The sequence below is a fragment of the Phocoena sinus genome, chromosome 6 (assembly GCF_008692025.1).
Source record: "Phocoena sinus isolate mPhoSin1 chromosome 6, mPhoSin1.pri, whole genome shotgun sequence".
In the NCBI taxonomy this organism is placed as follows: Eukaryota; Metazoa; Chordata; class Mammalia; order Artiodactyla; family Phocoenidae; genus Phocoena; species Phocoena sinus.
Genome location: NC_045768.1, coordinates 6,228,870 through 6,243,519, shown reverse-complemented (window position 1 = coordinate 6,243,519; position 14,650 = coordinate 6,228,870). Strand labels below are relative to the sequence as shown.

General features: G+C 42.7%; 1 protein-coding gene across 8 annotated transcripts in view; it reads right to left on the bottom strand.

The window, feature by feature from the left end:
- FNBP1 (formin binding protein 1) overlaps window positions 1–14,650 on the bottom strand; it is a 141,232-nt gene that overhangs the window by 75,973 nt on the left and 50,609 nt on the right. For 7 of the 8 annotated variants that reach the window (XM_032634750.1, XM_032634745.1, XM_032634747.1 and 4 more), the window contains exons 3-4: window positions 1,368–1,424; window positions 514–661 (exon numbers count right to left, since the gene is read on the bottom strand). In XM_032634750.1, coding sequence (XP_032490641.1) covers window positions 514–661; window positions 1,368–1,424 — 205 coding nt within the window. Of the gene's footprint in view, window positions 1–513; window positions 687–1,367; window positions 1,425–14,650 lie in introns of all 8 variants that reach the window. The other variant, XM_032634753.1, reaches the window with a different exon arrangement.

Sequence of the window (14,650 nt, the reverse complement as noted above, 5' to 3'; positions counted from 1 at the left end):
TGTAATGATGACAAGAGGAACAAAAAGGCCCTGTTCATTAGATGACAATGAATGAGCCACGGAACGGAGTGGCTGTAACTGAGGTCATCCTTCTGGCTCTTTTGAACTCCTTATAACATTTATTTTAACACAGTTTATTCCACACAGCATACATCATATTGTGTTGCTTACTCTTGTATATCTGATAGCCGCAAATATATTTAAATTCCTCAAAGGGGTTCGTATTCTGGGATCCACAAATGAGTTTCAGAAAGTCTGAGCGATGCTTGAAATTGGATGTAAGACTAGTAATTTACTCATTAAATTACTATATAATTTACTCATTAAATTACTCCAGTGTTCATAGAAACACTTTCTACGAACAGGGTCAGGAATGTTTATACGTGTCTCAAAGGTGGCAATTTAAGACCCACCATCTCATATGATTCCATTTATTGATAATTTTAAAACTTGTAGGGATATTCCCATCATCTTTGGTCCATCTCATAGGAAGAAAAAACAAATTTTAGTTACCGATTTCCTCTCCTGCTTCAATTCCTGGACGTAGCGTGCTAACTCCATGGTGATCTGGGAGGTCATGTTCTCGGAGATGACTTCATGTTGTCCAGCATAATCGTTCATCTCATTCAGGGTAGAAAGGAAGGCTTTGCATGCTGTATACCTACAGAACAGAATGCACACCACTCCTTTTCAAACGAGGCACATCCTCTCTCATGTTGCTTCCCACCAGCGAAAGAGTAATTAAAATCAGGTTAATCTGCATACAGCTCCCATAGGGTCTTGACAATTCATTACACATAAGAGGGTTCTCATCAAAATGGCGCAGGATAAATTACAACTGAAACATTTTTCATTGTGTAAAGCCGAATTGCCCTACATAAGGCAATATTTGGCTTTGGTAATAGCCCACATATAACCCAAAATACATATATGTACTATAGGTACTAATATCAGGGATATTTAGATCTAAATTATAGATAATACTTTTGGACTTTTCATGTTAAGATGTCTTAATTGCTGTCCGAAACAGACATACTTCTTGGATGAATGAGACGCCTGATATTACAAAACCAAATCAAGATGTAGAGTGCATAATCCACACTTCCTGTATTTGCTTAGATTATATTCTAAGCTTTTCCTAATTACCTTAACTGAAACAATCTGGAATGGGTCTAGGGACTCAGTATAAGTTATTTGAGTAGGTTTTTATTGTCTTTCCCCCAATTTAAAAACTGGCACAGATATGAATGAGGAAGGCAACTTGTTTTTGTAGATATATTATATCTACAAAATATATGTAGATTTCCTTTATAATCATCGCCAATGCCATATAGATATTACCACATAACAATCAATGATAAACACACCTGTATTCTTCTTCCTCCTTCGAGTTCTTTTTAGGTTGGTATTTCTTCGAAAGATTCCTAAAACAAAAAGGCAGACATGTCACCTTACACGGAAAGATAACTGAGAAATCAGGAATGAAAGAAGTCAGTGCTTTTGTTTACAAGTTACAAAAAGAAAAGTCACAAAACGTCCACAGCTGAAATCCATTTGTTTCCTTCCATCTTTCAGCGTGAAAGACTTGCATAGCTTTGACTCTTTTACCTAAAGGTAGAGCAAATAAGAACAGAAATGGTCGCCAACTGGTCGTTTACCTGGATGTGAAGACCTGACATTATTTAACCGGAGAGGGCAGACCATGTGTTTCTATGCAACCATTATTGCTCTAAATCCAAGGCAAGCATATGGACTGAGTCCAGATGTTTGAATGAAAAATCAAAGTGTCAAGGGCAGGTTTTCAAGGCTGTGTGCCGCTCTCCCAAAACCTAATGAAAACTACTTGTGAATAAGTCTTCTTGAAGGAGGTAGAGACAATATTTGGGGGGATGTTTATGCTAAGACATTTAGCAAGGAGAACTTTTAACCTGCCTAGCAGGCTTGCACTGAACACACTCAGATTAGTCAAAATTGCTCTAATCTATCTTCCTAATCCCATCTCCAGGTCAAGAATCCAGATACTCCCCTCTACATTCTGCATGCTTCAAGTTACACAAAAACTAAGAGGTAATCTTGAAAAAAGAAAACTCACTAACATTTGTCCCACTGATTGATTTCTTTTGGGTCCTGATTTTGGCTTCTGTAGTTAGAAGAACAGCCATAAAGGGACTTCCCTGGTGGTCCAGTGGTTAAGAATCCATCTTGCAATGCAGGGGACACCAGTTCGCACCCTGGTCGGGGAACTAAGATCCCACATGCGGGAGGGCAACTAAGCCCATGCGCCACAACTAGAGAGAAGCCTGCACGATGCAACGAAAGATCCCATGTGCTGCAACTAAGACCTGATGCAGCCAATAAATAAATAAATAAATAAATATTGAAAAAGAAAAAAGGAAGAAGAACAGCCATAGATAAAGAGGATGCAGTACATATATACAATGGAATACTACTCAGCCATTAAAAAGAATGAAATAATGCCATTTGCAGCAACATGGATGGACCTGGAGTAAGGATGAACCTTACTAAGTGAAGTAAGTCAGAAAGAGAAGACAAATAGCATATGATATCACTTATATGTGGAATCTAAAATATGGCACAAATAAACCTATCTACAAAACAGAAAGAGACTCACAGACATAGAGAACAGACTTGTGGTTGCCAAGGGGGAGAGGGCTGGAGGAGGGATGGACTGAGAGTTTGGGGTTAGTAGATGCAAACTATTACATATAGAATGGATGGACAACAAGGTCCTACTATATAGCACAGGGAACTATATTCAATGTCCTGGGATAAACCATAATCGAAAAGAATATGAAAAAGAATGTGTGTGTGTGTGTGTGTGTGTGTGTGTGTGTGTGTGTGTGTCTGTGTCTGTGTGTGTATATATATATATATATATATATATATAGAGAGAGAGAGAGAGAGAGAGAGAGAGAGGGAGAGAGCTGACTCACTTTGCTGTACAGCAGAAGTTAACATCAACTATACTTCAATTTTTAAAAAAAAGAGGGCTTCCCTGGTGGCGCAGTGGTTGAGAGTCCGCCTGCCGATGCAGGGGACGCGGGTTCGTGCCCCGGTCTGGGAAGATCCCACATGCCGCGGAGCGGCTGGGCCCGTGAGCCATGGCCGCTGAGCCTGTGCTCCGCAGCGGGAGAGGCCACAACCGTGAGAGGCCCGCGTACAGGAAAAAAAAAAAAAAAAAAAAAAAAAAGCAGAACAACAGCCCTAGGAGTGGACTAGTGGTCCACAGTGGGACTCCATATGACAGCATCTCAGTATTCACTTCCCTGTTTATTCCATGTTGCTATTCCTCTTTCATAGTAGCTACTTTCATTATTTCACATTCTATTTCTTTCATTTCCCCTGAATCTACAGATATGCCTAGAAAAGTGTGCAATAATAAGTTTACAGTTTTGATCATGGTACGTTTTACAGACAAAGCAAAATGTGAGTTCACCTCTAACAGGTGTTACTAGGTGACATGAGAGGCAGAGGACTTTAGTAAAAAGGATGTTGCTCTGGGAACCCAGAGGCCATGTGACTAGATGGTGTAACCTCAGACAAAGCAATGGGCAAGCCTGTGCTTCCAGTTCCTCATCTATAAGCCTGAATCAGGTGGGTGAAATGACCTCTATTGTCCCTTAAAGTTTGGAAATTCCCAGGGAATATATATCACCCAATAGAATAGTGATTGTTACAATTACTTTAAAAAGAAGTCATGGGGTTTCCCTGGTGGCACAGTGGTTGAGAGTCTGCCTGCCGATGCAGGGGACGTGGGTTCGTGCCCCAGTCCAGGAAGATCCCATGTGCCGTGGAGTGGCTGGGCCCGTGAGCCATGGCCGCTGAGCCTGCGCGTCCAGAGCCTGTGCTCCACAACGGGAGAGGCCACAACAGAGAGAGGGCCGCGTACCACAAAAAAAAAAAAAAAAGAAGTCATGGGTATATAACAATTTAAAAACTATAATTAGACAAACTGATGAAAGAAAAATCTACTGACTTGGAGGTTGCTATCACGTGAGTTATGCTTAAACAAACTACGTTGTGTTTTCTCTACTGATACTCTGGATACACAGTAAAGATTATCTAATAGATTTAGATTTGAAAGAATGTGAAAAAGCAGTATTTCCTTGAAGCAGGTGCCTTAGAGAAAAATTAATGCAAAAGAGAGAAATTTTTGTTTTTAATTTAATTTTTTTAACATCTTTATTGGAGTATAATTGCTTTACAATGGTGTGTTAGTGTCTGCTTTATAACAAAGTGAATCAGCTATACATAGCTGATTCACTTTGTTAAAAGAGATAAATCTTATATATTGAAAGCATGGTAGAATTCTTTGAGTTGCCTACCACATTTAGTCCTTAAAAAGGTAGATTTAATAAAAACAATAGCTCCGACTTACATGTACCAGGAATAAAAGGGGAGCCACGGAAAGCAGATGACTAATCAACAGGTTATTTTCCAAATATATTTAAAGCAGCATATGTGGGACCTGCAGTATTGAAAAGCCTAGAGGTTGCCTGTGAGATATTTTTAGTGCATGGTTTTAAATACTGACCATTTCTTCTGCTAACTATAAATTACAAATGGAAAATGTCACTTCTAAATTCACATCTTATATAAAAACTCATTCAAAACTGTTATTTTAGAGGTTGATTTAAATCTACATGTTCTTTTTAGCTTTCAGTCATTAGCAGATGTAAAAATAACTTAAACTTTATATCTAGGTGAAGGGACCATAGCTTGAAGAGATCCAGGTGAAACCAGTACTTTTTATAGTTCCGTTTTACCAGTCAAATCCTAACCAGGATTAAAGACCTGTTGTGGGTGATCTCCAGTAAAGACGCTCCAGTACTGAAGAATGATTATCACTTTGACGATGTTAGCATATATAGCATTCAAAATGCTTCTTAAAAGCATCAATGGGGCTTCCCTGGTGGAGCAGTGGTTGAGAGTCCGCCTGCCGATGCAGGGGACGCGGGTTCGTGCCCCGGAGCGGCTGGGCCCGTGGGCCGTGGCCGCTGAGCCTGCGCATCCGGAGCCTGTGCTCCGCAACGGGAGAGGCCACGGCAGTGAGAGGCCCGCGTACGGCAAAAAAAAAACAAAAAAAAACAAAAAAAAACAAAACCCATCAATGAATAATTCACTCTATAGACACCAGCAGAAAACTAAAAGCTTAAGAGGTCTAGAAGGGATAAGGGTATTTCTCTCAGGGACCACTACAAAAAAAAGAGCAACTTGCATTTCCATTCTCTGGAGGTGGGCTTTCTCGCCCTATTTGTATGAGGTTACTTTAAAAATGAGCAAGCAAATAAACACCAAAAGCACCTTTAAATTTATGGCGTCTTTCTGAGAAATTTAAATTGTTTTATACACTTGCTCTTCAGATAGGCTAATTAAAAGGTAAAAGGAAAATATACATCTTTTAATAAAGATACTGGATTTAAATTTGGTTGGTCCTAAGAACTGCGGTGAGGCTTCTAAAAAGGAAAAACTTGGGCCTCATTCCAGACCCTCTGAAATGGAAGGTCCAAGGCTGGACACAGGAATGGTTTTGTGTTGTTGTTTTTTTTTAATCTGTCTTTTATATTTTAAAAGCTCACCACAGACTGCTAAATAAAGATGGCACAATAAAATCTGATCAGAGAATTGTGCTTTTCCAACAAGAGGCGAAATAAAAGCCAGGAAATTTTCAACAGCAGAAAATAAACCAATGAAGAAAGGCACGTCACCTCAGTCTACACACTCTGAGGAGTGGTGACCAGCGTGAGGGACAGAAAATTCTAGAACAGTGTAGAACAGATGCTTGACCCCACCCTCACAGTCACAGGGAGGGAAACAAGTCCACAGAACCCTGAAAACCGATTCAGACAGGAGTAAACTGAGGGGTGAGTAAGCACTCAGGGAACAGTGACAGAAAAGATCTGAGAGGAAGACATGCAGGCTGACCACCCAGATGCCAGGACTTGGCAGGAGCTGGGGCTGGCCACCTGGGTCACTACTTCCCAGGGCTGCAGGCTGAATGCCTGGGGAAGATTACCACAAAACCTAGGGATTCCCAAGGAATAGGGGTGAACGCCTTTGACCTAATGGAGTGAATGCTAAAACAGAACCTCTAACAAAGTTTCAGAACAGACAACAAAACTCAGAGCCTCAAAGACAAGATGTACAAAAACAAGTGCTTTTGAGACCATGCCCCATGGGGTTAATAAAAACTGGTGACTAACAGAAATTCTTGAGCTTGCCTTCCAGTTTATTAAAAACCCCTTCACGTGTAACCTGCCTTCACCGATCAAGCCGATGCTGTAACTGTTGCTACAAAAGGCTTAGCTGTCCTCCAAGCATCACACAGCCGACACAATAAGATGTTTGCCTGGGTTGTTTTCCAGGAACTTAGAGCTAGCTGTGTCTAGCTCAAGCTCAAGCCAGCTAAGACTGGTCGGGACTACCTAAAACAGGGCCTGCACGGGTGTCTGGTAAATGACATTTTGACACCAGGAGGGCCAAAAACCCCACCCTCAGTTCATGCTAAGTGCCTCCATTTTTGAACATGCATCCCATGAAGAAGCAAGTAACTCAGATACGCCGCACAGAACACTCATTACCTCACCTTTTCCCTACCTGCAATCACCTTTCCCCACGCCTAAGACTACCCTGCTTCTTTATCCCATAAATATCCCAAGTCTCTCACCTTCAGGGAGGTGGATCTGAGACTTGTTCTCCTATCTCCTCGCTTGGCTGCCTTGTGAATAAACCCTTTCCCTCCTGCAAACCTCGGCGTCTCAGTGTTTGGCTTGTTGCATGTTGGCAAACGAACCTGGTTTGGTAACACTTTCCTCCACGCTGACCCTATAAGGGAGCTCAGAGGGAAAGACCAATGGCACCGGAAGCACAGCAGTGATCATTCACATTCTATCAGATCAAACAGGGGCACTGGTGTTGCTTGTGTTAATAACAAAAACATGCTTAGGCATCAACCTAAGACGTTTACATGTTTTATCTCATTAAGTCCCCTCAAGAGCCTTATAAGGTGAGAATTATCATCATTATTATTATTCACATATTACAGATGAAAAAGACAAAGCACAGAGAGTAATTTGTCCCAAATCATATTACAATTAAGTGGAAGAACATCCCAGGCATTGGGACTCTTAGAGTCTGTTACTTGTAACCACTTCACTAAACTGCCTGTATTAAATATAAGCAAGGTGAAGGGATGTAGTATGTAATACAGAAGAAAAGGAAGGGACTTCCCCGGTGGCGCAGTGCTTAAGAATCCGCCTGTCAATGCAGGGGACGCAGGTTCGATCCCTGGTCCGAGAAGATCCCACATGCCGTGGAGCAACAAAACCCGTGCGCCACAACTACTGAGCCCGCGCTCTGCAACAAGAGAAGCCACCGCAATGAGAAGCCTACGCACCGCAACGAAGAGTAGCCCGCACTCACTGCAACTAGAGAAAGCCTGCGCACGGCAACGAAGACCCAATGTGGCCAAAAATTTTTAAAAATAAAAATAAAAAAGAAGAAGAAAAGGAAGGAAGAAAATGACAGAGAAAAATCCGAAATCTGGAAGAAAACATACAAGGAAATGATGCAAATCCTAACTCCTCCAGAATATCTTACACTATAAACAAATTTAATAAAAACACAAAGCCAATAAAGCAAGAATCCCCAGCCTACAGGATAAAACAGAATGGGATGAAACTGGGAGGCTGCAAAGCTAAGGAAATGAACTAGGAACTAAAACACACAACTCCAGAGCTAATAAATAAATTAGGCTGGATATCAAATTTAAGAGAGGAAAGTTTTAAGACAATCATAACGTGGAAAGCAACTCTCATAATCAGAAAAAGAAAAAAGATCTGAAGAACAAGATGCTGTAACGTAAGGAAAATGGATCTCTGAAGCATATGACCCAATAAGTAGAACAGAAAAAAATTCAGATATAATTGAAGAAAGTTCCCCTGAAATAAATTATTGACTTTTCATATGAAAGGGAAATTGACAAAGAGTGATCAACCACAAGGCATTGCTTGGTAAGGTTATCAAACTGCTAAAGTGGAACAAAACATTCTTCACATACAGAGTCAAAAAAGCAAGTCACCTACAAAGAATAAAAATTTGGCTGGCCCCAGACTTTTCAACCAGAAGACAATGCAGCAACAAAGTTTGGAGAGAAAAGTATGACCAGAGAATAATCAAGTCAAATTGTTGTTAAGTGCAGTCTACCTTCCACATCTGTGGGGTCTACATCCACAGAGTCAACGAACTGTGATCAAAAATATTGGGGGGAAAATTCCAGAAAGTTCCAAAAGCAACACGTGAATTACTTCATGATGGCAACTGTTTACACAGCATTTACATTGTATTAGGTATTATAAGTAATCAAGAGATGATTTAAAGTATACAGAAGGATGTGTGTAGATTATACACAAATACTATGCCATGTTATATAAGGGACTTGAGCATCTTCAGATTTTGGTATCCGAGGCGGGCGGGGGCAGGGGGTGGTGTTCCTGGAACCAATACCCCACGGATTCTGAGGGATGACTGGATAGTGGCATTCTCAAACAAGAAAGAACTGGAGGATTATGCCACAGGCTCCTACAGGGGGAAAATAACCCTATTTTTCTTGAGGCCAACAAACAAGTAGAGAGGCTGTGGTAGAAGGAATGGTGATGAGCATAAATCTATAATTAAGACAAATTAACTGTGAGACTCATGTTACAGACTAAATTATATAACTCAATCAGGAGAGGAAGTAAAACAGGTAAATACTATTTTCTTTATCTTTCCTAGCAGTGAGTCAATTGAGCCTGTTTAAAATTACAACATGAGTTAAAGCAAAAACAAAAACAAACAAAAAACAGGAATGACACCCTATACATTTTTCATAATCTTTTTGCTAAATCTTATAAGAATTTAATATTTCAAGTTTGCTAAATCCTTCAGTTTCACTTTAATAAAATCTTTTTAATTGTACAAGTAAATTTAAATTTAATACCTTGCACATACAATATGCAACATATTTTATAAAATGACTTTTACACAGTTACCTTTCATTTACAATGAGATCCAATTAAAAAAATAAAATTGACCAGGACAAGAATGGTTCATCAAGAAGAAAGTACAAACGGCTCAAATGTATAAAAACATACTCAACCTCATTCATGCTAAGAGACAAATTACCTTTCAGACTTAGCAATTTTTACTTATCAAATCGGCAAAGATAAAAAAGATGGGTAACAAGAAGCATTGAGGGTCAAGATGAGTAGCACCGCCACGAACTCTTAAGTGGTGATGAGGGTCACAGCCTCCGAGAAGGGCAACTTGGCAAATTCTACCAGAACCAAAGTGCTGCTTTTAGGAACTTACTCTCTAGATAAGCTTGCCCAAGTGTATCATGCAAGGTTATCCAGTGCAACTTTGTTCAGAGTTGCAAACAACTGGAAACAACATATCCACCAATTCAATGCAACACTGTATAGCTATAAAAAGTAAAAATAAACTCTCGGAATAATTTCCAGGATGCAGAAAGGCAAGGGCACACTGAACTGCTGGGGAAGCAAGGAAGAAAACACACTTCCTTGCCTGTGTATCCATAATATCTCTCTGGAAGGATACGTAAGAGACAGATAACATTTATTGTCCCTGGGAACAGGGGTAAGAGAAGGGACACTCCACTGTAAACCATTTTGTACCTTTAAAAGTTTTAATCATATGAATTCATTACCTGGTCATACAAATAATTTAGTTTGTTTTGTTTTTGTTTGTTTTGGCTGCGTTGGGTCTTCATTGCTGAGGGCAGGCTTTCTGTAATTGCAGTGAGCGGGGGCTACTGTTCCTTGCGGTGTGCGGGCTTCTCATTGCGGTGGCTTCTCTTGTTGCAGAGCACAGGCTCTAGGGTGCATGGCCTTCAGCAGTTGTGGTGAGTGGGCTCAGTAGTTGTGGTGCACGGGCTTAGCTGCTCTGAGGCATGTGGGATCTTCCTGGACCAGGGATCGAACTCATGTCCCCTGCATTGGCAGGCATATTTTTAGCCACTGCGCCACTAGGGAAGTCCTTTTTGTTTATTTTTAAAGAAACAGTTGCTAAGGGGCAATCAATAGTTGGTTCTCTTATATAGGTCATGTAAGATGTTTTAAGATTATATTAAGGGGACTTCCCTAGTGGCACAGTGGTTAAGAAGCCACCTGCCAATGTAGGGGACATGGGTTCAAGCCCTGGTCCGGGAAGATCCCACATGCCACGGAGCAATTAAGCCCGTGCGCCACAACTACTGAGCCTGCGCTCTAGAGCCCGTGAGCCACAACTACTGAAGCCCGCGAACCTAGAGCCCATGCTCCACAAGAGAAGCCACCGCAATGAGAAGCCCATGCACCGCAATGAAGAGTAGCCCCCACTCGCCACAACTAGAGAAAGCCCGCACGCAGCAACGAAGACCCAATGCAGCCATAAATAGAAAATAAAAATTTTTTAAAAGATTATATTAAGAATTTGGGACTTTCCTGGTGGTCCAGTGGTAAAGAATCCGCCTTCCAATGCAGGGAACGTGGGTTCAATCCCTGGTCAGGGAACTAAGATCCCACAGGCCATGGGGCAACTAGGCTCCGGTGCCACAACTACTGAGCTCATGCACCTCAACTAGAGCCCGTGAGCCCAAACTACAGAGCCCACGTGCTCTAGAACCTGCGCACCACAACTACAGATTACACGCGCCCTGGAGCCTGAGCGCCACAACTAGAGAAGAGAAAACCCACACGTCACAACTAGAGAGAAGCCCACACACCACAATGAAAGATCCCGCGTGCTTCAACGAAGAGCCTGTGTGCTGCAACTAAGACCCGATGCAGCCAAAAATAAATAATAAATAAATCTTTTTATTAAAAAAAAAAGATTATATTAAGAATTTGACCCTCCCTATGCTGCCTTGAATGGATAATAACTATAGCAGGGGTCAGCAAACTTATATATAAGCACATATATATGTATATGCTTATAACAAAAGCAAATTTATAAAGGGCCAGACAGTAAGTATTTTAGACTTGCAGCCCCATGGTCACAGGGCTGCAAAAGCAGCCATGGACAATACATAAATGAATGGATCCACCTGTATTCCAGTAAAGCTTTGTTTACAAAACCAGGCAGTGATGGGTTTGGCCATGGCCATGGCCAGTAGTTTGTTAACCACTGACCTACAGAAATCAAAGCCCTAATTATCATCTTCCACGTCTAAAATAAGTTAGAGTCTTTTTTCCTCTAATGCAGAAAAGAAATTATTTAACGACAGACAACTCCCCAAAGAGACCATGACGGTTTTTCAATATCATATTGATGTTTTAAGCAAGTCTTTGTTGAATATGCTCCAGTCACACTGGTCTTTCCATTCTTTGAACATGTCCCCACCTCAGGACCTTTGCACTCGTTGATTCCTAGGCCTGGAAGAACTGCTCTCAGATCTTTGCATGCCTGCTTTCTCCTTGTCTGTCAGTTCTCAAGCAATGGATTTCCCTGGCCAGTCAGGCTAAGTAAGCCTTGCCCCCCATCATGCTCTAATGCATCACTGGTTTTACTTATTCGGGGTGATAAATGCTATCTGTAAATGATTTACTGCCTTGCTTATTTGCATGCAGTCTTTTTTCCATAGTGAGAAGGTGAGTCCCTCAGGCTCAGGCACTTCCTGTGTCTCATTCACTAGAGTCCCCCCGCCCCCAACTCTGTTGACACATTATTAGTTGTTCTGTTTGTTTTTAAACCTTCATCAGCTCCCATAGGCCTGTGCAGACACATAATTCTCCCTGAAGCAGTGCTGACCAAATATTGTAGACCTGTTCCCTGTTGATTCACTCTTTCTACAGCTATTTACTAAGCACCTATTTTATGCACTGCTCCATACTACGGGGATTCATTAGTGAACACAACGCAAAGAGCCCTCTGCCCTTGAGAGGCTTATATTCTAGCAGGGAGGGAGCAGAAGACAACGAACAACACAATATGTAAGAAAATTACATAATGTTAGAAAGTTATCAGCGCTTTGGAAAAACTGAAAAGTCCAGCAGGGAGGCAGGGAGGCCCTTACTGAGGAGGTGACATCTGAGCAAAGACTTGAAGGAGGTGAGGGAGTTGGCCACGTGGATCCTGGGGGATGGACCTCTAGGTGACATCTATATGAAAGGCCAATGCAGCATCCCTGGGGTGAGCATGCCTGGCACGTACAAGATACAGCACGGAGGCCAATTCTGTTAGAGCAGAGATACGAAGGGAGAGAGAGAAAGATATAACGTCTGATAGATAGAGAGACCCGTTCATGTAGGGCTTTGTAGGACATCCACTGTAAGGATATTCGATTTACTTCAAGGGAAATGGGGAGACGTTGGTGTTTTGAATGAGGAGTACTGTGATCTGGCTGTCTTGTGGAAAAGACGGACAGTAGGAAATAAGGGAGGAATAAGAAACCAGTTAGAAGACTCATAGTAAGCCAGGTAAGAGGTGATGGGGGCTTGGACCACAGTGCCAGCAGTGGAGGTGCTGAGAAGGGCAGGGATCCTGGATCAATCTGGAAAGCAGAGGTACCAGGACTTCCCGATGGGGGCGGGGGAGTGTGGGAGAAAGATAAAAGCCAAAGATGACTCTGGAGTTTTTGACCCAAGCAAGGAAGGATGCAGCTGCCCTCGAGCCGAGCCGGGGAGCTGCGGGGAGCCGGGCTGCGGAGATGCAGATTTTGTTGGGATTTTTTTGTTTGTTTTTTGGCTGCGTTGGGTCTTCGTTGCTGCATGCAGGCTTTCTCTAGCTGCGGCGAGTGGGGGCTACTCTTCGTTGCCGTGCACGGGCTTCTCATTGTGGTGGCTTCTCTTGTTGTGGAGCACGGGCTCTAGGCGCACAGGCTTCAGTAATTGTAGGACGCAGGCTCAGTAGTTGTGGCACACAGGCTCAACTGCTCCACGGCATGTGGGATCTTCCTGGACCAGGGCTCGAACCCATGTCCCTAGCATTGGCAGGTGGACTCACAACCACTGCGCCACCAGGGAAGCCCTGGAAATGCAGATTTTGAGTGGATATTCTGTTTCAGACATCCAAATGGAGATTCTGAGTAACCTGTTTCTGGAGTTCAGGACAGAGATCAAGCTTGGAGACATCTGTTGCCGTAGAGATCGTACTTAAAGCCATCACCAGGAGAGTATAAATAGAGAAGGGAGGGAAGATGACGGAGGACTGGGCACCAGGGCACATTGGGGTGAAGTGGCAGAAGGAGAGGAGGAACTGCGAAGGGGGTTGAGCAGAGCTTCTGAAGAGCTTCTGGTGAGATAGGAATGAAGCCAAGAGACTGGGGTTTCAGAGGCCAAGCGAGGAAAGTGTTTCGAGGAGGGAGCACTCACCCCTTCAAAGATGCTGAGGGGTCAAGGGTGGTGAGGACTGAGGACAGGCGACTGGGTGGGACAGGATGAAGGTCACTGGTGCCCCGAGGAGCTGTTCTGGTGCACAGGTGCAGGTGAGCTAAATAGGGAGAGGAGGGGAACTGGAGAGACATTGTTGGGAAGGTTTGCTGCAAAGGAAGGCAAAGAAATGGTGGCAGCTGGTGGGGGAAGTGAGCTCAAGAGAAGTTTTGTTTTCTTGTTTGTTTTTTAATGATGGGAGACAGTGGTACATTTTTGTGACCATGGGAATAATCCAGTAGAAAGTAAAGCCTTGATAGCATAGGAGACAGAGGAAAACTAGTGGGGACAGAGCTCCAGAGTCGGAGAGATGGGGGAAGATCTAGTGTGCAAGAGGAGGGCTTGGATTCAGCCAGGAGCATCAGAGGGAGGGGGCATCAGGTGTGGGAACAGATGCTGACAGATGGGTTACAGGGCCTGAGAGCCTGAGGGTGTCTTCCTCTATCTGCTTCAATTTTCTCAGTGAAGTAGGAAGCAAGTGGTGAGGATGGGAAGGGAGGTGTTGGGGTTTGTGGAAAGAGAAGCTATGAGAGACGCAGGCAGGCGGGAAAGCAAACCAACAAAGGGTAGGTAGTATAATTACGCATCAGCCTCACGGGCCCGGCCCAGATCTCAGTCCAGAGGCTTAGAAAACACCTCCAGAGGATTAGCAACTGTCTTGAATTGTCTTCAATTACTCATAATCTTTTTTTATCAACTTCTCCCAATAAGCACAAATTTAGATACTTTGCAGGTATGTGATGAAACAAACGTTAACATTTAAATCTCAGGAAAAGGACTTCCTAAGAGATCACCATCATAGCAGTAATACCGCTACTCTATTTCAAGTCATGAAACATGATCCAGAACAGGGTAAAATGGTCGATGGAGAGCTATTAAATGTTACCCCAAACCTATTATTGGGATTTGGAGTCTTTTCCAATAGCCTCCAATTTTGTTACCTAAATCAGCACTTCCCTCATAGAGGGGGATGAGAAAGGGCAGGGAGCCAGGTGCTTCCCAGAGGGAAAAAGAAAGCACCTTCCCTTCATGACATAGAACTGATGGAGAAATTTGCTGAGAACTGACTTAATGACATCCCATGACAAACCTCCAAAGCAAAACAAGACAGTGGATAAGGCACCAGGAAAGAAGAGAATAGGCTAAGAGAAAAAGAATACAACAAATGTAGGGAAATCCATTAGATGAGACCTTACTTCGCCTAAAGCTGTTAGGTAACC